The 26,060-nt window shown below is 54.0% G+C and overlaps 1 protein-coding gene across 2 annotated transcripts in view; it reads left to right on the forward strand.

Annotated features, from left to right (window-relative positions):
• Positions 1 to 15,101: 15,101 nt before the first annotated feature.
• Positions 15,102 to 26,060, forward strand: part of MXI1 (MAX interactor 1, dimerization protein) — a 57,533-nt gene continuing 46,574 nt past the window's right edge. Inside the window, exon 1 of one of the 2 annotated variants that reach the window (XM_061372664.1) lies at positions 15,102 to 15,300. In XM_061372664.1, coding sequence (XP_061228648.1) covers positions 15,117 to 15,300 — 184 coding nt within the window. In that variant the 5' untranslated portion in view covers positions 15,102 to 15,116. Of the gene's footprint in view, positions 15,301 to 25,466; positions 25,881 to 26,060 lie in introns of those variants that run through there. The other variant, XM_061372665.1, reaches the window with a different exon arrangement.

The following is a 26,060-nucleotide window of genomic DNA, read 5'->3' on the forward strand; positions in this document are numbered from 1 at the left end:
GAGCTTCATTCTCATCTGTTATAGCTGGTTTTCTCTATTAGTCAGACTTGAGAAGGGAGAGAGAGAGTCAGCTGCTTGTGCTGTAACTGCTGTGCACGGAAAATCAGAGAAAGGGGAGAGAATGGAGATAGATAAATGTTATTTTTAATATAGAGATATTCTATTATATACTATTCTATCTCTCATATATGATGGTCAAAGGGACAGATGCTCTAAACTGTCTCCAAGAGAGGAAAAGACATTGACTTCTATAAAGTGTAAGGTGTTGTCAGTGCTTCTTACTGGGGGTCTGCCTGTAAATGAAGCACATAAAGGAAAATCAACAGCTGGAAGCAGCTGAAACACGTGTTTCACAGAACTTCCTTTGCAGTCTCTCTTGCCTGACTTTCCCAGTTTCTCCTTCCTATCCCTGGTCAACATTTGCATTGGGGAGAGAAAACCAAATGCTTGAGGTCTCATGAAACAGATGCTCACCTTTCCCCCTCGAGGATCTTATGCTTAGGGGTGACATTAGTGCACCCCTATCGTACAGGTCTTCAGCTTTCACCTCCAACCCAAGCTGCGCCGTGCCACAGACCTGGTGCTATGGGATGAGCAGGGAATCATGCAGCATTATCCTGGCAGAGCCCCTGGCTGTATTTCATACAGGGTCTGACCATGGTCACTGTCACAGCCTGGGAAGATGCATCACCCAGAGGTGGGCCATGCTCCCTTGTTCTGGAGGGCTTTGGGAGCAGGGGAAGCAGACTGTGGGGATGAGCACCTCACCTGGAAATGTTTGCTGTAACTGCTGACACCTGCACACAGGGAAGGGGATGTCCCCTCCTGGCTTTGTGTCCTTATCTCCCCCCCTGTGGAGGCAGGGTTCCTGTCAGTCCCAGGTGGGATGCCAGATGGATGCGAGAAGTGACTGATTTGAGATGTTTCATCCCAGCTGTGCCAGAGCTGCCCAGCCCATCACCTCCACTGCCCAGAGGAGTGAGGGGTTCCCGGTCTCTCCAGGGAGAGACAAGCAGAATCCACCAGTGCCAAAGGATCCTGCACCTTTCTGTCTTGCCTGCTTCAGTGCCATGGTTTCCAGGTGTCTTTAATTTTGCATTTGCAACAGTACCTTGGTACAACTGCATGTCAATGGATGTAACTTTTGAACCGTTTTCATGTGCAAATGTTATTTGCAAACCCAAAGCTTGTCCCCCGGGCTATGGGGATGCTGAGCAGCCCAGCTCTGCAGGGGATAACTGAAATGCTCTGGGCAGTGGTGCTGTTCTGGGCATGGCTCTGAGCAGGAACCTCCTGCTCCCAGCCCCGTGCTGGTTGTGACCTTCGGCATGCCGACTGCTCTCTGCCCTCCTTGCCAGGCACAGCGCTCACCCCTCTGCTCCCAAAGGTACAGAAAGTGCAAACATCACCTGGACCGAGGCACTTGGCTCAATGGCCTGGTTTTACCCAAGGGGCTGAGCATGTTCGGGTGCTATGGAGAGCTGCAGAAGAGCAGGCATTCAGCCCTCAGATTGATGCATCAGGAGCTAAATGACTCCTGAGCTGTATGGGGAAAGCAGGCCCCAAACCCAGCAGCACGGCAACCCACTTGATCACCTTGCAGGGGTGAGTGTCCCAGTGACCATCCTGGCACCTGAGCCCTTTCCCTCTCTTCCATGCCCCTGCAGGGATGGGAAAGGGGAGGTCGCTGTGGGTGGCTGACCTGTATCCAGGGTCTTGAGGGCAGTTAACTAAGCTTAATGAACACAGCCCTTCAGGGTCTCCGAGTGCTAATGGTGATGCAGGGACCTGCCCCAGCACAAGCTGGCCCTAGGGCTTGGAGACACTTCAAGTCCCAGTGGCCACAGTGCAGTGAAGCAGCTGCCGGGACATCACCCCCTTCCTTTCCCCTCTGTCCCACAGCTGAGGAACAGAGGTGCTGCAGACTTGCAAACCCCATCAAACCTGTATGAACCCAGCCCCGAGCTGTGCCTGCTGATACAGGGGGCTTGCAGGGAGGACAAACACAGACCAACCCCTATTGGCCGGGTGTTGTGGGGTGCAGGTGGGGTGTACCCAGGCATGTGCTGCACTGGGGCAGCTGGAGATGCTCCAGAGGACCAGAACCTCATTGTATCCCAAGTTACAGCTTTGCAAGGTGCCAAAAGCAACCTACAGGAGCTGCTGTGACTACACTGCAGTAGCTGTGGTTCATATACAGGGCTTTGCCCTTGGATGTCAGACACTTCCAACCTCAATTCTTCTTCACATGGATGAACAAGATGGAGAAGTTGTTGGTCAAATCCACTCAGCAGAAAGGGAACAGAGGTCAGTATCTCCCTTCCCAAATACCATTCACCAGTTTCTTATTCATAGAATCATAGAATAGTTAGGGTTGGAAAGGACCCTAAGATCATCCAGTTCCAACCCACCTGCCATGGGCAGGGACACCTTGCACTAAGCCATGTCACCCAAGGTCTCGTCCAACCTGGCCTTGAACACTGTCAGGGATGGAGCATTCACAACCTCCTTGGGCAACCCATTCCAGTGCCTCACCACCCTAACAGGAAAGAATTTCCTCCTTATATCCAATCTAAACTTCCCCTGTTTAAGTTTTAACCCATTACCCCTTGTCCTATCACTACAGTCCCTAATGAAGAGTCCCTCCCCAGCATCCCTATAGGCCCCCTTCAGCTGCTGGAAGGCTGCTATGAGGTCTCCATGCAGCCTTCTCTTCTCCAGGCTGAACAGCCCCAACTTTCTCAGCCTGTCTTCATATGGGAGGTGCTCCAGTCCCCTGATCATCCTTGTGCCTTCAAGCATCCTTCCCTCTCTAGTGGGCAGTAGCAGAGTATTTTCAGCTCTTACTCTTTCCACCTGCCTAGACAACCCAAACGCCAATACCTATAATTACCTATATTATGTATACTGGTATATACTTGCATGCAAATTATATCTACAGAGACATTAAATAATTGACCCTGCCTGGCTTCAGTTTTACTTTAAAGTTGGCAGGAGTCAATATTCAACCAGCACTAGGAATATGCTGTGTAAATAATCAGAGTTTATTTAGATTTATTCAACAGTGTTTGCATATAATAAGTTCATCCATTTAATCCCTGATTTCCTGGCTGACACATCACCTACCTGGGATCACTCAGCTGGAGCAGCTGGTCCTTCCTGGGTTTAATGGGGCCAGCTTCACAAATGACTTGGAAGAGGCACATTGGCACATTTTGCTCTGCCATTGTCTGTGTAATAGGAGAGTGTTCGGGTGTTGGAGTGATTTTGTTATAAGCAGATGTTATCATAGAATCATAGAATAGTTAGGGTTGGAAAGCACCTTAAGATCATCCAGTTCCAACCCCCATGCCATGGGCAGGGACACCTCACACTAAACCATCTAACCCAAGGCTCAATCCAACTTGGCTTTGAACACTGCCAGGGATGGAGCATTCACAGCTTCCATGGGCAACCCATTCCAGTGCCTCACCACCCTCAGAGTAAAGGACTTCCTCCTTATATCTAACCTGAACTTCCCCTGTTTAAGTTTGAACCCATCACCCCTTATCCTATCACTGCAGTCCCTGATGAAGATTCCCCCTTTTGCATCTGTTTTTGGGCTGACTTACTCCACTGGGTTTGATTCCTGTGTCTCAGTTGCTTTATGGCACTAGAGAAGCCCCGGATGTTCTCCCAGGGTGAGGACAGAGGCTCTTTGTCAAGAGCTACTGGACCATCCTGCAGGCACCCTTGTGCCTGTTGGCATGTTGAGGTTCCCGTGGCGCCGGCCCCTCGCTGGGGGCTGCTGAGCCTTTTAGGAACAGAGCCCTGGCCCCTCATCTAAATGAGCTTTGTGCAAACTGGGTTGGGGGGGCAAGGGGAAAGGTTCATGATGGTCATTCAGCTGGACAGGACTCGAAGCATCATGAATGATGTCCCTGCCCGTGGCAGGGGCTTGCACCTGGGTGAGCTTTAAGGTCCCTTCCAACCCAACCCATTCTGTCATTCGATGATATTCTTACATTGGGCATTTTAGGCTTGAAAGCAATGCACACGTGCCTGAGCAGGTCAATACCTCCCCTGCAGGGACTGGGCTTCCAGAGGGCACCTTCAGCCCCCCCGAACCCCACATGTGCGTGGCACAGCTCGCTGAGGCTCATTTCGTGCTGCCTTTTTGGGGCGGGTTTTGGCAAGTGAGACGCTTTGCACTAAGCCCCTGCAAGGTCAGTACCCAGCCTTTAGTGCCGGGGCAGCCCAGGAGCTGCCACCCGAAGCAGGGGAGCGCTGCTCCAGCCCCTGCTCTCATTTCCATCTCACCAGAGCTGTCAATGCCGCTGATTTACTGGGCACTGAATAAACGTTTACTCTGAGAATGGAAACTCGGAGCCATGGTCCTCCAGCATCCGTACAAATGCTGTCTGCACTGCAGGTAAAGCAGAACCTGTCCTGACAGAGCCCTAGACACCAACTGGAAGGTGTTCAAGCAGTGCCTATACCTGGTACGCAGGCAATGTGAAGGTGCACCAGGCCTGCAGGGGACACAGGCTCATGCAGTCCCCATGGGTCAATGCATTAGCAGCAAGATCACGATGTGCTGTTCTGTTTAAAGCATCACTTGTGATCCTGAGCATCTTCAGTGCCTTGAGGTTTGCCCCTAATGAAATGAGGGGGTGCTGTGGGAGGTGGCTGCAAGCCCTCCTCCTGCTTGGCTGGGCAGGGAATGGATGCTCCTCACTAGGATCCTGTCCATACCTATGTGGGTGCTTGAAGAAGAAGCTGTGAATTACCCCTGTGGGATGCTCCTGGCTCCGGCAGGCTTTGGGAAAGGAAAAGTGGTTCTTACCCTAACTCAGTAACTTGGAACAGAAGCCTCAGCTCTGCCATAGAGCTGTCAGGGACGCCATGCAATTGCCATCTGGGCATCGTGCTGACCAGGCAGCGTGGTGAGGCCATGGACAGCCCAGGCTGCAACAGGATCCCTGGAGCAGTGCTAGCACGGGAGCTGCTGTGCCCAGCTCCCATCACCGTCCCCTCTGGGCTGGTGTGGACTCTGAAGCCGTAGCACTGGGCACACGGCTCCTTCCTGAGCTGCTTTAGAGCACAGGTAGGAGGAGGCAGCCAGAATGGGTTTAGCCAGGTTTTAAAAGGGCAAATTCTTGAGATGCAGGGGTCAGGAACAAGCTTCTCCACCGCCAGGTGAGCTGCAAAGGCTGCTCTGCCTGCCCTGGTGCCCAAGTTTCTGTAGCCCACAAATAGATTAATATCTGGGAAACTCAGATTAACAGGGGCATATTCCCATATGGAGAACACATGTCTGGCATGCAGGAAGCACTCTCCCATGTCAGCCTATGGTCAGCATATGATCAAACAGCCAGCCAGGCTTCTCCAGGAGCACAGGTACATGTGTGTATGGACCATTTTTGGCTGCTGCCTCCAACTTCCCGAGCTTGGGAAACACCGTGGGGCTGCGACATGCACCCACCATGGCTCACCTGTACGCTCCTGTGTGCAACAGAAACACCATTGGAGGTGAGGACGTGCAGTCAGTTGCAAACAGCTCCCAGTGAGGATGCAGTTGCTGCTGCACCTCCTGCTCTGAACCGTGCTCAGGGCTGCCGCTGCTGCATGGGAACAGGGCTCTACCCCCAAACCTGCCGGCTCCTGGGTGCTCCCTCCCACCCCAGGGAGGAAACATGCACTGTGCAGCTCTTCACCCATCCAGGGCTCCCCTGCCCCTCTGTGCCAGGTTCCCTTTCCATGGCGGGGTGGGATTAAACCGCCCAGCCCATTGTTCATGGCCCTCCTCTAGAGGTTTATAAATAAACCCCGTTTCCCTGCTGGCTTTGTGCTTTCCCATCTGACGCACCCTTGGTTTCCTCCTGTTCCAGGCACCTTCAAACAAACAGCCCCTTTTTTTGCCTTGCTGGTGTTTGTTTGCGTCCTCCCAGCTTGTGTCCGAGCAGGCGCCGGTGCGGCCGCTGCGCCCGGCACACGTCTGGTATCGGGTGCCAGGATGCCGGGTGCCGGGACGCGGTTATCTGAGAGTTAGGTGAGTTTCCCCATAAATTACTCCGTGTTGTAGGTGTGGTGTTAATGTGCAACCTGGTGACGGAGCAGCCGGTTTCCCTGGGTGCGTGTGGTGTGTTAGCGACGGGATGAGGATGCTGAGTGGTCCAGGGATGGGATGCAGGAACCGGGCGCCATCCCGAACAGGGTGAGGCAGAGCCATCAGGCTCCTGCAGAGCCATGCATGAAGTAGGTGACCCATGGGTGTCACTGCGGCACAGGCAGGGTCACACACCCACCATCCTAAAATGTACTTGGGGTGCCCAAACCCAGGTGATTCCCCAATTAGTTTTAATGGCCATAAGTTATTTCTGAGCAATTTAAAGCATGCTGCAAACGTGCAGCACTTTGACAGCAACTCTAACAGCATAGTTTGTGTACATATTTAAGGAACACCGAAACCCACCCATAGTCTGTGTAACTGCCCTTCCCTATCAATATTGAGGATTACCCATTTGTGTCTTCTTTTGTGCTACGTGTCTGTGTTAAACAGGGTCATAAACACAGGTCCACTCCCTGGGCAGTACAAGGAAGGATGTGTTTCGCTTTCTCAGTGCTCACAGTGCAACGGCAGGGTAATTGTTAACTCTCCTTGCTTATTTATAGCGTTTGGGTGAAATCTCCATCCCCTGGCCTGAGGCTGGGGTGCGAGGGGAGCCGGGGAGGCAGAGATGCTCTGAGCATCACAGGGTGAGAAGATGCGGCTGCGGGATGGAGCTTTCCCTTCTTTACCTGCTTCTGCTGAAGCCAAGGTCCTGAGGGCCCACAATGGTGTTGGGGCAGCTCTTCTGCCTCCTAAGCTAAAGGTTTTAATGTCCAGCTGGGTGTTTCCCAAGCAAGAGTGAGGTCGTTGACATCTCCCATGCAGTGCTCATGCTGCTAAGGTCAAAAAAGACCAGAGAGAGAATTCTTCCCTTTATCTTTACATGTGGAATTCAGGAAGAAGAAAAGGAAGCCCAAGCAAAGGGATGTGCTGAGCTCTAACAGCACACGGCAGCCCAGCCCTGGTGGCGCTGGGGACACTGATGGCTTCACCCCGGCTCAGCACAGCACAAGTGGGTGTCTCCTGTTATTGGACATCTTCCTTCCTCCTCCCGAAGGCCAAGGCACCCACGGTTCCACCTCCCGCCCATGTCTGGAGCCACCAGCTCCGAAGGGGAGCAGAATCAGGCGGTGGAGTTCCCCGCTCCGCTGCCTTTGTGTACCCCAGGTTTATCTGTATTGTTTGAGCAGTGCTGGCAAATTACAGCCTGCCTCCTGCGTCGTTAGGGAGAGGCACTTAAATACCGACCCGACGAGTACTGCGGCCAACGTGCCTGGGACAAACAGCTGCAACCTGCACGGCAGCTGGGGCAGACGGTGTCAAACAGGCACCTTCTCCTTTATGGCCTTGCTCTGACCAGGCTGGGCTGGGCAGGGAGCACGCCTGCAGCCACTGGGTTGTCACGGGTTTGGTTTCAGCACAAAGGGCTGGCGGTGCCCATCATGTGTGGTGTTGGGTCACCTCACCAACAGCCTTGGGACCGCTCCATCCCTGGCAGTGTTCAAGGCCAGGTTGGATGGGGCTTGGAGCAACCTGGTCTAATGGAAGGTGTCCCTGCCTGCAGCAGGGGGTTGGAGCTGGATGAGCTTTAAGGTCCCTTCCAACCCAAACCAGTCTGTGACTCTGTGACTTTCTGCTTTCCCCCCACAGCCCCCGTCTCTGTGTTTCTCCAGCAGCTTTCCCCCATTGCAGCCCTGCAGGCTGCTTCTGCTGGCAGCAGCACTGGGTGGCTGTGTCCTCTATATCCCCATCTGATCCAGTGCTTCAGCTCAGCTGCCCATCAAATCAACCCTGCTCCTTCTTCATCACCCATGCGCCCGAGCTCCTGGCGCTGAGCTTGTGCCAAAGGCATAGAATCATAGAATAGTTAGGGTTGGAAAGGACCTTAAGATCATCAAGTTCCAACCCCCCTGCCATGGGCAGGGACACCTCGCTCTAAACCATATCACCCAAGGCCTCATCCAACCTGGCCTTGAACACTGCCAGGGATGGAGCATTCACAACCTCCCTGGGCAACCCATTCCAGTGCCTCACCACCCTCACAGGAAAGAATTTCCTCCTTATACCCAATCTAAACTTCCCACCACCAGGTCCCCACACCATCCCCAGGCAGGGTTTGCTGCCACCATCCCGCTTCACCCCCCACAACCCACAGCACGTTCACGTCTCCATCCCTCAGCCTCCAACATGGAATCACCCCCAGTGTTCTGAACACAACAAATCCTGTTGCTAATCCTGGGCACCCCAGTAAATCATTTCCCTCCATTCCCTGGAGGCTGGGAGCACTCTGATGGATGGGGCTGTCCTGCTGGAGGGTTTCCTCAGTGCTATACAAACAAGAAGGGTAGGTCTGAACGAGGATCTCTAGGATCAGCTTCCTGAAGGTGCTGAGAGAATTTCTGGGTCGGTTTAGACAGGTACCTCTGCAAACAGCACCTTTCAGCATCATCAGTTTAGTGTGAGTGTCCCTGCCCATGGCAGGGGGGTTGGAACTGGATCATCTTAAGGTCCTTTCCAACCCGAACTATTCTATGATTCTATCAAAGTGATGCTTGTGGTGGAGCAGGCAATGGGAAAATCAATCAGCACCAGAGTCTCATGGCAGCCTAAGGTTTAAACTGGGTGGTGTGGATTGAGTCATCCGCCACCGGGTTCAGCAGCCTGAAACAGGGAGCAGACCATTTGTACTCCTCTCTGTCGCCAGCTTTCTGAGAGCCAACACCCAGAGGCTTGCTCTGTGTTCTGTGAGCCCTGCACGAAGGAAGGGTGGCCATAGGAGTGCCCGGGAAGGGAAATACCCAAGGCAGGGCAGGAACACGGAGCAAACCAGTTCCTGCCAAAGACGTCACCCACAATCAGCTGCTGATTTAAGCAAGGTGTGTGCTGTGCTGTGCTGTGCTGTGCTGCCCGACCGGCCCTGCCAGGGACCCACCTGCCCCGAGCCCTGCGTTGGAGCCTTCTCTTTGCTCTTACTCTGCAAGCAGTTTGCTCGTTGGGTGATGCTATGGCACCTGGCATCCTGGAGGAACCAACAGTCGAAGGCCCTGACAGGAAGGGAAAAGGTTGCAGTGCAATGAACAGGTCACACTGATCTGTCCTTTACAGCCAGTGTTCTAGGCCAGGCACTGGAATGGATCAGATCTCTTCTTCAGATGTATCTGACAGCACCATGCAACACGTTAGTGGGACCAGAGGACGGGTAAATGAGCTGCAAAGTGGTGACACATCGGTGAAGGGGGCAGAGGAGGTGGGGATGTCACCCAACACTCAATGGAGCCAGGACCTGCACAGGAGGAGAGTCTGGATGGGCAGCAGTGGGTTTGCTGTGACGTGGTTGTCAATGGATTGCTCAGGAATCAGAAGCCATCCATGTGCATGGCTGGGGCAGCAAACCAGGAGCTGAGATGCTGAGACTTGCCCGTGGTGCTGGTGCAACAAGCCATGGCCAGGGAGAAAGTGGAGGATGCCGAGTGGGAGCAGCCTGGGAGGATGCATGGTCCTATTCCTTAGTTACTGCTTGAGGGGGTGGAGGAGGACGAGGAGGAAGCCGTAGGGAAACACTGGGGAGAGTGAGCAGCTTTTAACCCGCAGATAACATTGGCACACAAACAAACGGGTATTAACTGGTGGGGGCTGCTGGGAGGCTGGGAAATTTGTGAAGGGGATTATGTGACGTGGCTGCTCAGAATAGTTGGACTAAATGACCCAGCAGATCCCCTCTGGTTTTGCCCTCCCCTTACAGCACCCGGTGCTCTGAGTAGCAGCAGGGATGGTCAATTTGTACCTGAATGTTAGGATGTCAAGCAAGTAAAGATGAGCAAAACTGCATCCAAACACTGCTGGGGTTTTCTGTTCTTGGGATGTGCTGGGAAACCCTTCCGGATCAGCTCCTGTGGTCAGAACCTGCCTGCCAGGGTCTCACAGAGGCACAGCGAGCTGCAGGCCAAGGAGGTGTTGGAGGGAGATGCTGGTGAGAAGTGAAGGAAACCATTGGGCAGCTGTAATTACACTGTGAGGCTCATGAGCTGCCTCTTGATGCGTTGCTGGTGGCCCCAGCTGCTTCCAAGCTTCCTCCTAAACTGACTCCCCCTGGGAAGCACTGTCACCTCCAAGCCACGTGCTCCCTTCCCCACCCGCTCTCCATCGCTGTTGGCACTGTGGCTAGGGGCTGCCTTCACTGTGGCACAGCAGTAGGGCCGAGAGCATTGTCCTTGTGTCCAAGACTACCCCACAGCCTGTGCCCACCATCAGGTTCCTGCAGCCTCCCCATGGGCACCGACCCCTTCACCTGGCTGCAGGTGAGCAGTGACAGCAGGGCCAGACATGACTTTTGCTCTGAAATGTGATTAACATTTTGAACTAAACCTGTACCAGGCCATTGATTCAGAGCAACCCCTGAGCCCCTGCGAGGGCAGCGGGTAACTGCACTGTGATCATGTTCTTACCATCACTGGAGTCAAGTATGGGGTGTGCCCTGATGGATTTCCCACCTTAATACTAACCCCAGCTGCTGCAAAGCCCAACTCAGCCACGAAATCCATGGGCAGTGATTTGCCTGTGTGCAGCTGGGATCTCTTTGCACAGACAGTGTGATGAGCCCAGGCTCTGAAAGGTGTCGCGAAGCAGAAATGAGGTATTGCTGAAGGGATGGCCCTGGGGAGGGCGAAACCGAGCCCACATCCTTGCGAACCCCTGGGCATCGTTTCCATGCGCTCCATCATCTTGTGGGAGAATGTCTGGAAACCTCCCAGGACATTTCTCCTTTACAGCTGCTGCCTTTCTCTTCCTCTAAGCTGTCTTTTCTGCAGCTGGCTCACCAAGACATGAGACCTGGGGGGGAGAAAGGGAAAAATGAGGCATCTGAGCACCTCAGATTCGTGCTCGGTCCCCAGGATGAGTGGTTTCATAGCAGTCAGCACCTTGGGAAGCCTGTCCTGAGCTAATGCATCAAAACACAGCGGGATCGGGGGGTTATTTGCTATGAAATCCGTAAAAAGCTGGGAGGAGGGACACAAGGTATCTGATAGCCAGAGGGGGCTCAAACTACCATCCTCTGGGAGGTGTGGGTCTCTCTTTGCTTTCCCTGCAGTGCATCCTGCTGCTAACAGGCCCAGAGAGCACAAACCTCAGCAGCGTGTTGGATGTCACTGATACGGCGCTTAACATAAAACCCCAAAGCCGGAGCATGCAACGCTGCACACTGTGAGTACCACCAGTTCTCCCTGCCTGGAGCAGTGTCAAACGACCCTCTCTTTATCCACCAGCCCGGACTCCAGGATCAATCCATGTATTCCTAGGAGTGGTGTATAGTTTCCCGTTCAGCAGCTGGAGAACTAGATCCTCCGCTCAGCCCATTTCATCAGGGACACGCTCTCCAGCCTTTTGCCACGTCCATCTTCCCACCCACCTCAGCAGATCCCATCCACCCCTTCCAGAGCCACCCAGACCCAGAGGGAATATTGAGCAGTGAATCCACCCACTGAAAGATGTGCTTTTCCCTGCTGGCACAATGCAGTTTCAGACCATATGTATGCTTTCCCTTTGGGGTGGGCAAGAAAGAATCCTCTATTATTTTTATATCAGTACTGCATAGCAACTACTGTGAAAGGCCAAGTAAAAATGGCAAAGAAGGAGTAAGAGCCAAGAGGAGCTTGTGCCAGCTCACAGCTTCTGAGAGAGAGAACTTACAATGGCAAAGATGGAGGGGGGGGGCCCATAGGGCTCCTCCTGGTCCCTCCACTAAGAAGCAACTTGACCACTGCCTCGCAGAGAAGAAACTGATGACAAGACTTCAGGGTGAGCTCAAAGGTTGAACAAAGGAACAGAGAAGGAAAATAAAGCCAGCCTGCACTTAACTGGCTGTATTTAGGAGGTTGCTGTGGATGAGGGTGCTGGACCACGGCTGCTGGATGTGTGGAGCTGGTGATGCTGCAAAGCCTCCTCCCTTATTGCTCCTTCTGGGCTGCCCCTCAGATCTCTTGATGTGCTTCCCCCTGCCCCCCCTTTACTGCAATGTACCCCCAGCCCATAGACCCTAGAAACTTCATTTCTCCTGAGCCAGCTCCCTTGGGAATCCTGCCCTTGGGCCATTCCCTTGGAAATGCTGGTCTCTCCCTACCCCATTCCCCAGCAGGTGCCACATCTCTCTGCTGTCCCAGGAGCAGACAGGACAGGCAAGTGTTCTTGCACCTCCCTGCATCACCAACAGTCAATAGCCCGAGCTGTGCCATGCCCTGCCCTGTCTCTGAGTACAAACACCATGGGAGATGCCCAGGCACAGTCTCCAGTGCTCCACCAAAGCCCCAGCCATGCACAGACGCCCAGGATCCAGATGGGAGCTGTGATAAGGGGCTGTTGCAGCGGAGCATGAGCACAGCCAGGCCAATTCCGCACCCTGCTGCTGGTGGCCAGAGATGGACACCCAGAGAAAGAAACAGAGCATCAAAGGGCCCAGGGCATGGTCCCACTTAGTCAGGGGTTGTGGGGCTGTAGCTGGGACCCAGAGCTGGGCCAGACCCACCGAGGTTCTTGGGGCACCCTGCAGCCTGGCCAGAACAGCATTGCTGCCTGTACCCTGCCTGGGGGACACTTGCTTTCCTCTGTAGAAGTGCCTTTAAAGACAAGTTATCCTGGAACATAGCTAGAAGGGAAGGGAATCCAAATTATGATTAATCTGGCTTCAGAGCTGGGGATGTCACACTGGGAAAAGCAGTGCTGGCTCCTGACGGCTGAATCAGCACCGATCCATACAAAGCATCCAGAAAATCCCAGGAGAAGGGTTGTGCAGGTGCGAGAGGAGGACCAAGAAATGCAGTTAGGTAACAGAAGATGCTGCTGTTAGGCACAGGATCTGCAGCGTGACCATACACATCCTCGCCGCCTTCTGGGAGAGGGGATAAGACACTGAAATGATGTGATGTTTGAGCAGTGTGGTGCTGGCTGCCTCTGCCGCCTTGGGTGTGTTTCCAGTAAGGACTTTTAAGCTAAGGTCATGGAAAGCTTGCTTCTCTTTGCAGGCGGAACCATGCCCTCAGCACTCCAGCTGCTCGTGTCCAGGTTCCCAGCAGATGCAACCAGGGCTGGTTAGAGCACAGACATCCCCAGCGCACTCCTCGTGCAATTAGAAAGCCAGAGTCTTTCTGCCTCATGTTTTAATGAGCGTTTGCCAGAGCACACTTGTAAAGTGGGAATTGTGTCTTATCTCAGCTAGTCAGTGGAGTTAATAAAAGCCAAGTACATTGCGAGTCCTTTATGGCTCAGCCTGGCTTCCACCTTCACCCCTTGCTCTGGTCAGCAGCTGAAATCCTGCTTTTCTGCATGGGCAGATGCCTGCAGGGATAGAGCACACTCCAGCCAGGCAGCAGCATGCCATCCCACTCTGCTCCCTGCTCCCAGGCTCCACCTCTGCTTTCCCTGCTCTCCTCCAGGCCATGGCGAAATCCAGCTGATGTTTGTGTCCCCCCCTTTCCTAATTTTCCAGGGACTTCCCATCCCCGAGCACTGCTGATCCACCCCGTGCCGTCCATTGGTACATTGCAGATGGATCGAGTCGTGGTGTCTCAGATAGGGCAGGAGCTGTGTGGTGCTGCCAGCGTGGAGGTGCCACATGGCCATGGGAGAGGCTGTGCTGAGCCATCCGGAAAGCCTGGCTCTGGCACGTGCCCTTCCCGGGACACCTGACCCATGAAATCCTGCTTCCCAAAAATAGCCTGCCAGCCCCCAGCAATTGGGAGCCAGAGGGACTTCATTGCATGCGCTGCCGGTTGGGGCATCCTCCCCTCTCGGGTGATTCAGGCCCTGTGACACTGAAGGCTCCAGGTACCAATTAACACTTACTAATATGGCATCTTCTAAACACACCACGACCTCTCTTCTCCCCATACCTCCAGCCAGCGCTGACCCCTATGAGGCCAGGGAGCCCCACAGCTCCAGGCATTAACATATCCCCACACCCCAGCACATCTCTGGGGCAATGTTTCACCCTGGCTGCTCCCACAGGGCTCCTTGCTGGATCCAGACCAACCCAACCGGCAAGTCAGGAGCAGGGTTTCACACTGACAGCATTGGCAGCACGGCTTGGGCGCTGCTGTCACGAGTGCAAGCAGAGCCAGGAGGGTGTCAGAGGGAGCCCTGTGCAGTGGGGTCCCCTCCTGCTGCCCCCTCCAAGCTCCTAGGGATAGTAGGCTTATGGAAATGTGAAGGCTCTCCTCTTCCTCAGCCTCTCCCCGGAGGCAGACTCTCTACCTGCTTGGCTGTGGAACAAGGGGAAAATAAGGATACACCCCAGCCATGCTGTGCCGAGCCCTGACCCTGGGTCCGCAGGGACAGACATGGGCTGGGGGTGGCTGGTGCCCCCCTGCCCGCTCCCCAGCATTGATTTGCTTCGGGCCAAATTCATTTATTAACCACTTTTGGAGTCCGAACTCAGGGAGGGCTGTACGGGGGACGCTGCTCAAAAAAGGAGTTATTTGACGTTAAACCAGCGGTGCTTCGTGCCGCGGGGGTCCGTGGACATAAGGGGCTGTGCTCAGCGTCCATCACCCCAGGGCACCCCCAGGCTGCTGTCCCCTCGGGTCCCTGCGCAGGGGAGGACCCTCGGGCAGTGGCGGGAGGTGACACGGGGTGAGTAGGGGCAGGGCCGGCCCTGCTGTGCCCCTGCGTCCTGGAGGGGGGTGCAGCGGGGCCCCCCACGCCACACGGGCACCGCAGCACCGCGCCACCACCGACTCCGCACCCGGGGGCCGTTTGCCGCTGGGGGGGTTCAACGCATCCCGGGACAAGCCCGCCCCAGCCCCGCCGCCCGCTCCCCCCCTTCTTCCCCCCCCCCCGCACCCCGGGAGCCGCGCAGCCGCCGGCGCTCGCACTCCGCAGGCGCGGCCGGACCGGGCCGCCCCGCCGGGGCGCGGGGGGGGCGGGACGGCGGCGGCGGCCCGTGGGGCGACAGAGCGGCGGGGCGGGCGGCGGCGGCAGCGCTAGGACAGGCGCGCACGCAGCGCCGCACAGGGAAGCGGCGGCGCGGCGGGGCATGGGGAAGCGCGGCCGGCCGCGGAGGGAGCCGCGGGGAGCAGGGGAGGCCGGCGGGGCCCGGTGCCCCCTCGGGGACATCTGCAACACGAGCCCCGCGGCGGGCATGGACACCTTCCTCTACAACGTGCAGGTGCTGCTGGAGGCCGCCAGCTACCTGGAGCGGATCGAGAAGGAGAATAAAAGTAAGTGTGTGCTTGTGGCCGCGGCCGCGAGTGTGCGTGACCCGCGGAGATGGGGGCCTGGGGGGAGGCGGATAAGAATAATAGTGCAAAGTTTTGGCTGGGTGCAGGGGACACGGTGACAAAGGGCGCAGGGGCTGGCCTGCACCCCCCGCCGCGGGGGCACGCGTGGGACCCCCCCCTGCGACCGTGGAGACCGGGCCCGGGGGGAAAGTTTGTGATGGAAGAGCGGAGCGGGACGGGGAGGGGGGCATCTCCGCTTGCCGGCGGGAGCTGGCTCGGAGAGGGGACCGCGGGGAGCCGGTGGCGGAGCCGGAGCGGCGGGGGAGGAGGCGGTGACACGTCCCCGCTCCCCCCGCCGGGGCATGGGCAGAGTCACGTAGGCAAGAGGCAGCGCTCGCCAGGTAGCCGGCGGGGAGGGCAGGGCAGGGCGAGCGCCCGGTGCGGGGCGGTGGCCCAGCCTCACCGCCGGCCTCCTGCTCCGCGGGTGCGGTGGCGTGCGCGTAGCCTGCGCCCCTGCGCGTTGTCCCTGCGGAGCGGTGTGCGGAGCGGAGCGGGGCTGGGAGCGGGCTGCCGGCGGCACCGCGGGGCAGGAGCGCGGGGCGAACAAAGGGTCCGCCGAGCCCCGCGGCCGTGCGCGCCCGCGGAGCCCCGCGCGCGGAGCGGACACCCGCGGCCCCGCCGCGCTGGCTCCGCCCCCGCGGCCACATGGTTCGCACATGGAGCAGACCCGCCGCGCTCATTGGTGGAAGCCTCCTGGGGGGGCGGAGCCGCTGGGCCCGCTCCACCAATGCACGGCGGCGGGGTCCCCCTTGTGACGTCACGCGTTGCCGAGTGGGGCGCGGAGCAGGGGGTGCGCGGTGGGGGGGGGGGATCGAGCCCGTGGTCCCCCGGGTCGCCGTTCCCCCCGGGTGTCACATGGATCGCAGCCGGAGCCTCGGCTCCTCTCCCCCGTGCGCTTCGTCTCTGTTCTCCTCGGGGTTCCGTTTTCTTTAGTCCCTATTAGGATTTATTTTATTTTCTGGTTATTTTTAAATATTTTTTGTATTTTCTTTATTTTCCTCATTCATTTTCCCTTCTCATTCCCTGTTTTCTTTTCCCCCTCCTTTTCATGGAGCATGTGCTGCGTTTTCCTTTCTGTTTAACTTTACAAAGAGATCAGCGATCCCCTCACCACACGTCTCCATCGCACGCCACCCTCCCATTACTGCTCGTCCCCTATGGCACCTATAGGTCCCACGCAGGGGAAAATTTAGGGTGCCCTTGTTCTGCATGCACGCAGCCTTCCAGGGAAAGGGATCTCGCTGCGGAGAAGCGGCTCTGCCGCTAAAGCCGTGGTGGCGATGAGCTGAAAGCCCTTGTTCTCTGCTCGCCCTGAACAAATCCAGGCTGCTTTTCTGCTTTGGGAAGTTCAATTGATATTGGGGTGAGGGGGGTTCCCGCGTGCTAATCGCTGTTTCGTAATGAATCTGCAAAGCCGTGCAGCTGAGAAGCTGAGCTGCACCGCGGCTGGGAGCAGGGAAGTGACAGGAGTTACAGCAAAACCCGTGTTTGTGTGTGCAGGCAGCAGCACCAACGCTTTGGGAATCAAACGGAAGAACACCGCTTTGGGTTTGTTTTCTTTAAGAGCGCTCTTGTCTTGAAGGGGAGCTGTCACAATCATGGTGGGGTTTCTCTGGAAGGGGGAGATAGAATTTTTCTTGCTGCTGAGGTAGATAATACCTGATGTTTTATACGCTCCATTTATAAATGCAGCATTTTATGCAGCTCCTTGTTTGGAACGGGAAAATGAGCAGGGCAGTAGGATGCAGGGGGTTTTAATTGCTGTATTTTGAAAAGAGGTGTTTGCATCCAAACAGCTCCATTCCGGAGCACTTGTTTTCACTGAAGCTTTCACTAACAATCATCACGGTCGTCGTATTGAAAAGCCTCACCTTTATTAGGCAATTCTGCAAAACCCTTCAATATCTTAATTTGCAATCAGGACATTTTAGATTGAAAAGTCCCGTTTAACCAAAGGCTCAACTGTCGAACGTGCTGTTCAGAACGTGAGCGTCGTAAACCAGACAGCTTTTACGTGTTGCTCCCAAACAAAGAAAAATGCTGCTGGGATTGGAAAACAATCTCTGAGCCTTACAGGCCCTGTCTAAACTAGGGAATAGCTGCAGGAGCGGAAGGGTTATATCCTAACCTCTATACATGGCCTTACTGGGAAGAGATTTGCACGCGGAGCTCAGGTTATTGCACTGAGAGGATGCTTTGCCCTTCCATCTGCCGGCACAGGAGTGAGTGCTCAGCATACCCCATGCTGGCAGCTTGGCAGGGATGTTGGTAATGCCTGTCGTTCCTTGTTACAGTCTCCAGCCTGGCAATTAGCAATAACCCGACCAGCTCAGAAAAGTTTGGTGATGGAGAGACTGTGGCCAAACGCAGTCGCTCTCCTGCTTCCTGCAGGATGCCCAGGTCACTTGACCGCGGTGTTATGCGGGGCTGTAAGGAGCTATTTTGGTGTTACTCCCAGCAGGAAGGTAGGTGGCTGAGTCACAGCCTGGTTGGGCGAGGTGCTTACACGTAGGGGAATGACAGTGCCCTGCCCCAAGGAAACACAGTCAAAAACAGAGGTAACAGGGAGATGTTTGTGTCCTCATAGCCAGGACGGGGGATGGGTTGGGGCTGGGTGAAGCCCTAAGATGTTGGATGGGATCGGCATCACAGCTGTGTGGGAGCCAAAGGCAGCAATTTAAGGAAGGGCTGTTAACAGCTGGGTGAGCTCCAGAGGTTTTCCTAGTTGTTTTACACAGTTTCTAATAAACCACACTCAGTATCCACATCCATTCTTCCAAGCCTTTGGTGGCTGTGCCAGGCTATCTACCTTTTTAAAACCTTGTCCCAGGCAGGAGTGGATCTTATTTGTTAGAGAGGCAGGCACAGCCCTGTCTCTTGTGGATCCCAGCTCTTAGATATTCCCAAGTGTCCATGTCATATCTTACGGTGTTTGAGGAGCTGTGACGAGGCCCTTCTCAGCCTTCAAAACCCGCCAGTTTCCCATCTCTGCCTGCAGGTCAGGGGGGTGAGGTGGGTGCTGGAGCCTTCCATGTCTAGGGCAGGACTGTCAGTTAAGTTTCCTACCTGCTTGGTGCCTAGGAAGAAATGAGAAGATGATTTTTTTACATTTATAGGTCCCACGTCCCATCACCATTGTTGTGAAGAATAGCAGAGGGCTCATTGGTTGTACTGGATGGTATGGGAACAGAACCACAGGGCTGAGAGCCGCAGAGCAGAGTAGGCTGTGCCGTCAGGGCTATGGCAGGGGGAGAATATGCTTCGGAAGTGCCCCTTCGGCACCAGCAGTGAAACCACCCTTGTAGTATTCACTTACCTTTAAACAATACAGGAGTAGGAATGATTTGTATTGCAGTGTTTGTATTACAGTCCTGTTACCAGACTGCTTGGGTAAACTGGAGTATTTTAGCTACTGAAATATAACTCAGTTATTTTTCCAGTTGAGCCTCTGGAAGGGAAGAACAGTGCTTCCTGCCTGCCTGCTTGCTGCAGTTCTCACGGCGAGACCACAAAACCCAATCCCGACACACCTTGCTAACTGACATGTACAGGTTTCCAAATGACCTGTTTCTAGAAATTTAAGCTTGGTATCTAAGGAATAGAAATGTCACATGAAAAAAAAAATTCCAGTGGCTGTTTTCAGCAATGGAAGTTGTGCTGGGGGCAGCTCCGTTGGTGTATCTGTAACCTCTGCAAATGCCACCTCATGAATAAGCATGGCTGGGAATTCGTAGCAGCTGAAATGCTGGAGTTTGGAAGATGTTTTTAGAGAGACCTGGAATAAACTCAGCTGAGGTTTAGTATGTGCCAAGCATCCCTTTTGTGTGTGCGGACTCATGCTTTTGACAGTAGGAGTTGCGTAAACATGTGATGAATTCTTGGGATGGCATGACTTATCTGTAATAGACATGGTATGTAATATATACTGATCTCACTGCAGATACAGACCGATGTTGCCATATCCTCTTCTAAAAGCACGAAGGAAAGCAAGCCACTATAACAGTGGTGTCCTTATTCACAAGTCTAGTAGAGGTCTGCACACATGGGACAGTGAACTTTGGCCTCTCACAGAAGATAGCTACATCTTTTAGTGCTGGCTATGTTTATTGACCTTCTGACCAGGAATAACAAATGGGTGACCTTAGATTTGTCCTTTACTCCTAAATAATCCTCTCTGAAGGAGAGAAAAACTGAGCCTTGGGGATGAGTCAACAGTATCTTCATCATGAGGCTCTTCCTATTGTTTGTGTGCTGCTTGGGGTCTTTTTTTGACAAGCTAAAGTAAAGAAGTATCAGAAACCTATAATTAGCAGAGGGGAGAAGGAGCTGAGACTGCCTTCAGCCTGTGTGCAGAGCTCCCATTGAATCAGTGAGAGCTGAACACATGGTTCAAGGTCAGTATAGATGCTCTTGGGTCTTACAGTGATATGATATATGGAGCAGTCCAGCGCTCCTTTATTTATATATTTTCCACCCAGGTCACAATAAACCCCTTTCATTCCTCTTGGTTTGTGACCTGGCCGCAGTGATTCATGTGTTAGCCACATCCAGGTTGGGTTATTTTGACTCACACTGTTTGGACCTCAGCATAAAATTCAGAAGGAAGCCACAGCGGGAGAAATGATAGGGCAGAGGTAAAACCATGTGGCTGTGCCAGGAGCGCTGCTGAGATCTGATCATATTCCTTGTCAGCAGAGCATCCTGAGAGCTGGCAGAGAAGCACTTCTGCTGTTGGATGAAGTATCCCACCTTCTTATTTAGCTGAAGGACTCCATCCTCTATATGACGTATTTTATATTTCCAGGAGGTCCTCTTACTCAATTTTGGATCAGTCAAGTGACTTAACCAAAGTCACAGAGTAAGCCACTGACTCAGGATAAACTGGGGCACAAGACAGGTCACAACACAGCTCTGGAAACAGAGCAACATGTCTCCCAGAGGAAAGGAGCTGGCAGCCCAAAGGGCCAGTAGACATGTGGCTTTTACCTTATTGACTGGCAGAGCTGTCTTTGAATCAGAGTGAGGTATGCAGCATGTGCTTTATTCCTCTTTAAACTCTTGGATATCCAGGTGGTTTGGCTCTGAAATGCCTGTCCTCACTAGTGGATGGGTTCCAGGCACCAGTGGGAGTGCTGAAAGGGATTATCTGATGCTTTGTGAAAGAATGAGGCTCCTGGATGAGAAATGAGGCCACGTCCCATAGGCCTTTAGGTCCCTTATGGAAGGTATTGCAGGCATTGGAAGGGTGTTGAGTAGGTGGGACCTGGGATGTCGTCCAGCCTGCTGCTACAAGTCCTCCGATGCTGAGCTGTTAAAAGTACACAAGACCCGGTTGTTACAGCGTGTGCTGAAAGGTGGGATATTCAGGTATGCCAGAGATGATGTTCCCCTAGCTAGGAAAACAGGGGGTTTATGAGTCTGCTGATTTGGGGAATCAGTGAATCTTTTCACTGCTTTCGGAGCAGCAGAGAATTGTTCCTCCTGAGGATCATTATTTGCACCTTGCTTGCAGGAGTGTTAGGTGTCAAGGCTTCAGAAGCAATATCAAGTCTTTGGAGGGATTTTGTAAAGGTGGGCAAAGGAAGCTCTTACAAATTCCTTTGCCCACCTTTGCCATGTTTATATTTCTCCTGGAGAGTGGATAGATTTGGGGATAGGAGGGTTTTAGAAAAGGCCAAAGAAGGGGTGGAAAACCATGCAGTTTAGCCAAAGGGATTGCCTTTAATGAAAATAACTTCCACGTTGCAAGGCATTGTGTAATTTCTAAACCTTGTGTCCAAAGCAGAGGGTTGGGCATCTTGTTTCGTGAGGTATGTTCCTGTTCCACCTCTAGCTTAGGGTGTTTCTTCATATGAGCAATTATGCTGCTTACACCTCAGTTTCCCTTCCTGCAGAGTGGAAAGAAAAGAGGTAGAGTCACTGCAGGTTTGAAAAGCTTAAAACATTACTTTCTGGAAGCTCTTAGAAGATTTCCTTGATGGAAGATGCAAGTTTAATGCAAGCGATGGTGATGTTGGTAAAAAACAGACCACATCTGTTCTACTTGATTAAAATAGTACAGCAGCATTTCAGATGTAAATATTAATTGATTTCTGCACTGCAGATTTCTTCTTGGATATTTAAATTGTTGCTAAGGAGGAGGGAAAGGCTATCAGGGAGATTAACAAATCCATTATTAAGGCTGGAAATGGAGGGCTGCCGAAGTGCCATTTAATAAAATGTAAAAAGCCCCTTTCTAAAGGGCGAAGCAGCAGAACACACAATGAAAGTGAATCACAGCTGCCAGAACGGATGCCAGGCAGCAAGCACTTATAATCAGAAAACTGTACTTACAGATCATTTGGAGCCACTAAATTAAATGATCTCATTCTCCCCTAAAATATTCTTCCCTTAGCCCCTCCCCAGTGTTGCCTGTGCTCAAGCACATTTAAAATGTGACTTTTAGGGCTTTTGGTCAGCAGTTGAATAGCATTGGGCTCTTCTTGCCACTCACTTTTCACTTTTGTTTCTGTCACACACAGCTCTGGCATTTTGCAGGCTGACCTGCCCACATGAGCACTTGGGACGACAACTGAAAGGTTTAGCAGATCTGCTTGGCTCTGCTTGTCTGCCTCTTTAGGGCTCCTTCTTGGGGAAGATGTCCCACAGCTCATACTCAAATTTGTCTTTGTTTCACATAGATTTTTTCTTCTAACTGTACATTGTTTACTTCAGAAACAAAGACTTGGAAGCTGAGCTGATGTGTAAGTGGGAGAGCCGATGCTACATCGTTTCACGCAGAACTGACCCTGCTGTTACTTCATTCCAATGCTGATTTTGTTCACCGTGTGTATTGTGTCCCCCTCCTTCTTACTCTTTCGTTTTGTATCTTAAACTTTGGCGTCAGGAGGCTAACACTTTGATATACTCCTACACTTCCTCTCCATTTTCCAGCTGTGGCTTTCCCTGGATAATCTCTAGAGTGGATTTTCCAAATATGCCATCGGAAAAGCTAGTGTCAGTGGATGCTGACAGAAACTTGTCTTGCAGAGATTTGGGGCTCTGTCATAGTTTTTTTGTGAGGGAGGGTTGGGGGTTAATGTTTAGGGCTAATCCTGAGAGGCAAATGGCTCCCTGGTTTTGGAAGCAGGTTAGAAGCAGCATAATTAGAGCCCGGAAATGCACTTGCGGAAGGGTATGCACACCTGTGTCCTTTTCTCTTTGTGAATAATCCAAAACCATACAAATAAGTCCCTGAAACTGATCAAGTCTGAAACTTTCCATGTGATTATAACTATCTGCTCTATCGGCAGTTCCCAGCATAGAAAAAAGAGGTGGAGAGAGAAAGAATACTTCCTTCCCTGAGTTCTTGTCCAGACAAAAGCCAATCTTTACGAGAGCTGTAGTTGGCTCAGGGTAGGTACGTGAATGGAGGCTGTCCTGCCTGAGTGAGGGCTGAGGCTTGCTTTTCCACAGAGCAGGATGAGGGAGGCATGACCCCAAAGGTGTCCCAGCTTCCTGTACTCTTCAGTGATCCCATCTTAAAAGAAGCAAAACAAATCAACCCTTTGAGATTGGGAGATGAAAAGGGCTGTGTAAGAACTGAATGGTGCTATTATTTTTACCTCCATCAGCTGCAAGCCTGCAGTTTTCTGAGAAAACCTCAGAAATGGTGAATCAGCAAAATGTGTTTAAAGAAAAGTTAGCTACCCTGAATCCATTTTTTTAGGCCTTCTTAAGTTGAGTGCTGCCAACTCTTGCAACTTCATCACGAGACTCCCAATACTTTGTGCTTTGCTTAAAGCTCTTGCTATTAGACAGGAACCACTAATTGATAACTTCAGGTTTTCTGGGAGTTTTAAGGTACTTTTCCAGGGTACTTTTTACCCATCGTGATGAAGGAATGCTTACAAATGTAACCTGTCATAGCCTAAAGGTTCAGACCCATGAAAATAATCCCAATTGGAACTACAAAACAGTCCTTTGAGGGTTTCTAAGTCAGTATCAGTTTGAGATTCTGATTATTGCTCTGAACCTTCTGATTCTGATTTTGAATGCTCTCTGATTGGGCCCTTTATGAGGGTAGATCAAACATTTCAGAGACCGGTATGATACAATTGAATGTTAACAGGTTTTTAAGCTCTATTCCAGCAAACGCTGAAGCTGGTAAAATTCAGAGTTAAATAAGTGGTCTCGAGGGCTTGTGCCTGTATGAAAATCAGGATGTAAATACTTGATTTAGGTGCTGAGAAGAGTGATCAGACTTCAAGGTATAGGTGTGACAGTATTTGTTCAAATGTTGAGTGGTCACTGTTGTTACTTGTTTACGTGCTGCTTCAAATACAGTGAAGACTGCTCTCTGTGACATCTGTCTATACTCTCAAAGGGCTGTGTTCATATCAGAAAATGGTGAGGTCCCAGAGCACCTTCAGTTCCATCTCCATGGGTGAGATGTGGGAAGCCCCCACCTTGTGGCTGCCGGTTTTCTTTTGTAGTCTCCTGGCTTTATTCTTGCCACAGTCCTGGCACTTGCACAGCCCTGGTGTGTGCAAGGGGAGGGATGAAGTGGCTGCAGGTCCCTCCTGCCTCTGAGGCCGCTAGTATGTTGGTGGAGCATGGAGCTCAGCCTGCAGGTGGTGGCCCTGGGAGGAAGCTGTGGCACACTCATCACCCCTCATGGATACTGAGTGCCGCTGGGCTTGTGCCACTGATGCACCAGTGCTGTGAGCTGGCAGGGAGGGAGGAAGGATGGAGCAAACCACCGCCACCTCAGGGCCCCGTGAGCACAGACATCACCTCAGGGCCTGGGTGAGCATGGAGCCATTACCTCAGGGTCTGGGTGAGCATGGAGCCGTCACCTCAGGGTCTGGGTGAGCATGGAGCCGTCACCTCAGGGTCTGGGTGAACATGGAGCCATCACCTCAGGGTCTGGGTGAACATGGAGCCATCACCTCAGGGTCTGGGTGAGCATGGAGCCATCACCTCAGGGGCTGGGTGGACATGGAGCCATCCCCTTAGGGCCTGAGTGAGCACAGAGCCATCACCTCAGGGTCTGGGTGAGCACGGAGCCATGACCTCAGGGTCTGGGTGAGCACGGAGCCATAACCTCAGGGTCTGTGTGAGCACGGAGCCGTCACCTCAGGGTCTGGGTGCGCATGGAGCCATCACCTCAGGGTCTGGGTGTGCATGGAGCCATCACCTCAGGGTCTGGGTGCGCATGGAGCCGTCACCTCAGGGGCTGGGTGAGCACGGAGCCATCACCTCAGGGCCTGGGTGTGCATGGAGCCATTACCTCAGGGTCTGGGTGAACATGGAGCCATTACCTCAGGGTCTGGGTGTGCATGGAGCCATCACCTCAGGGTCTGGGTGTGCATGGAGCCGTCACCTCAGGGTCTGGGTGTGCATGGAGCCATCACCTCAGGGTCTGGGTGTGCATGGAGCCGTCACCTCAGGGTCTGGGTGGCAGGAGCCTCACCTCAGGGCTGGGTGGCAGGAGCCTCACTCAGGGTCTGGGTGCGCATGGAGACGTCACTTCAGGGTCTGGGTGCGCATGGAGCCGTCACTTCAGGGTCTGGGTGCGCAGGGAGCCGTCACCTCAGGGGCTGGGTGCGCATCGAGCCGTCACCTCAGGGTCTGGGTGCGCAGGGAGCCGTCACCTCAGGGTCTGGGTGCGCAGGGAGCCGTCACCTCAGGGTCTGGGTGTGCATGGAGCCATCACCTCAGGGTCTGGGTGAGCACAGCCATCACCTCAGGGTCTGGGTGCGCATGGAGCCACCACCTCAGGGTCTGGGTGTGCATGGAGCCCCCACCTCAGAGTCTGTCCACCACTACATCAGGGCCTGGGCCAGGGCACAGCCATCACCTCAGGGTCTGGCTGGGCTTGGAACCATCACTGCAGGCATCATGGCACACAGCCATTGCTCGGGGCGGAGGGGGGGGGGGGAGCTCTGGGCCCCCACGCGTGTGTGTGCGGTGTCCCTATGTGTGTACCCCAATGCCGCCACCGTCCCGCGGTGCCCGGCTGCAGGCGGGAACTACATTTCCCAGGCAGCCCCGCGGGCGCGCTCCCGTGAGCGCCGGGCAGAGGTAAACAAAGTGGTGCGGGGCGGGGCGAGGGGCTGAGGGGCCGCCCCGGGTGGTTGGGTCCTGGCAGGGCCCGACGTGGGGTGAACCCGGGGCGGGGCCGGGTGTGGGTCCGGAGTAGCAGTTGTCTCCGCCGGGAGGAGGATCCCGGTCCTTCCTCCGGCATTTCCTCACGCGTTCCTTACCACCTCCGTGCGCCCATCCCAGGAGAGCCGCCCTCCTAACCCGCCCCCCCCACCTCTCCCCCCCCGGCCGGTACGGAGGGGGCTGTCGGTGTGAGGAGGCCCGGGGGCTGGGGAGAGACGGCGATCCCGCGGTGCAGCCCCCCGCTGCCGCCCCCGTTTCCAGCGAGGGGGCGGAGGGGGGCCCGGGGCTGCGGAGTGCCATGGAGCAGGTCCAGATGATCAACATCCAGCGGCTGCTGGAGGCGGCCGAGTATCTGGAGCGGAGGGAGAGAGGTAATGTGGGGAAGGAGGGGTGCTGGGATAACAGCCGGGGTAATGGGGGAAGCGGGGTTGGGGTCAGAAATCCCCGGCGGAAGGGTGAGAAGGGGATCAGAGCAAGTGCGTGCTGGAGGAGGTAAACCCCATCAGTGAGGGGTTTGATGAGGGATGGGGCTGACCCGTCCTTCCGGAGGT

This window comes from Neopsephotus bourkii, unplaced genomic scaffold (genome assembly GCF_033783945.1).
Source record: "Neopsephotus bourkii isolate Nb327-2 ecotype Australia unplaced genomic scaffold, CSIRO-AGI_Nbou_v1 NB_1615, whole genome shotgun sequence".
In the NCBI taxonomy this organism is placed as follows: domain Eukaryota; kingdom Metazoa; phylum Chordata; class Aves; order Psittaciformes; family Psittacidae; genus Neopsephotus; species Neopsephotus bourkii.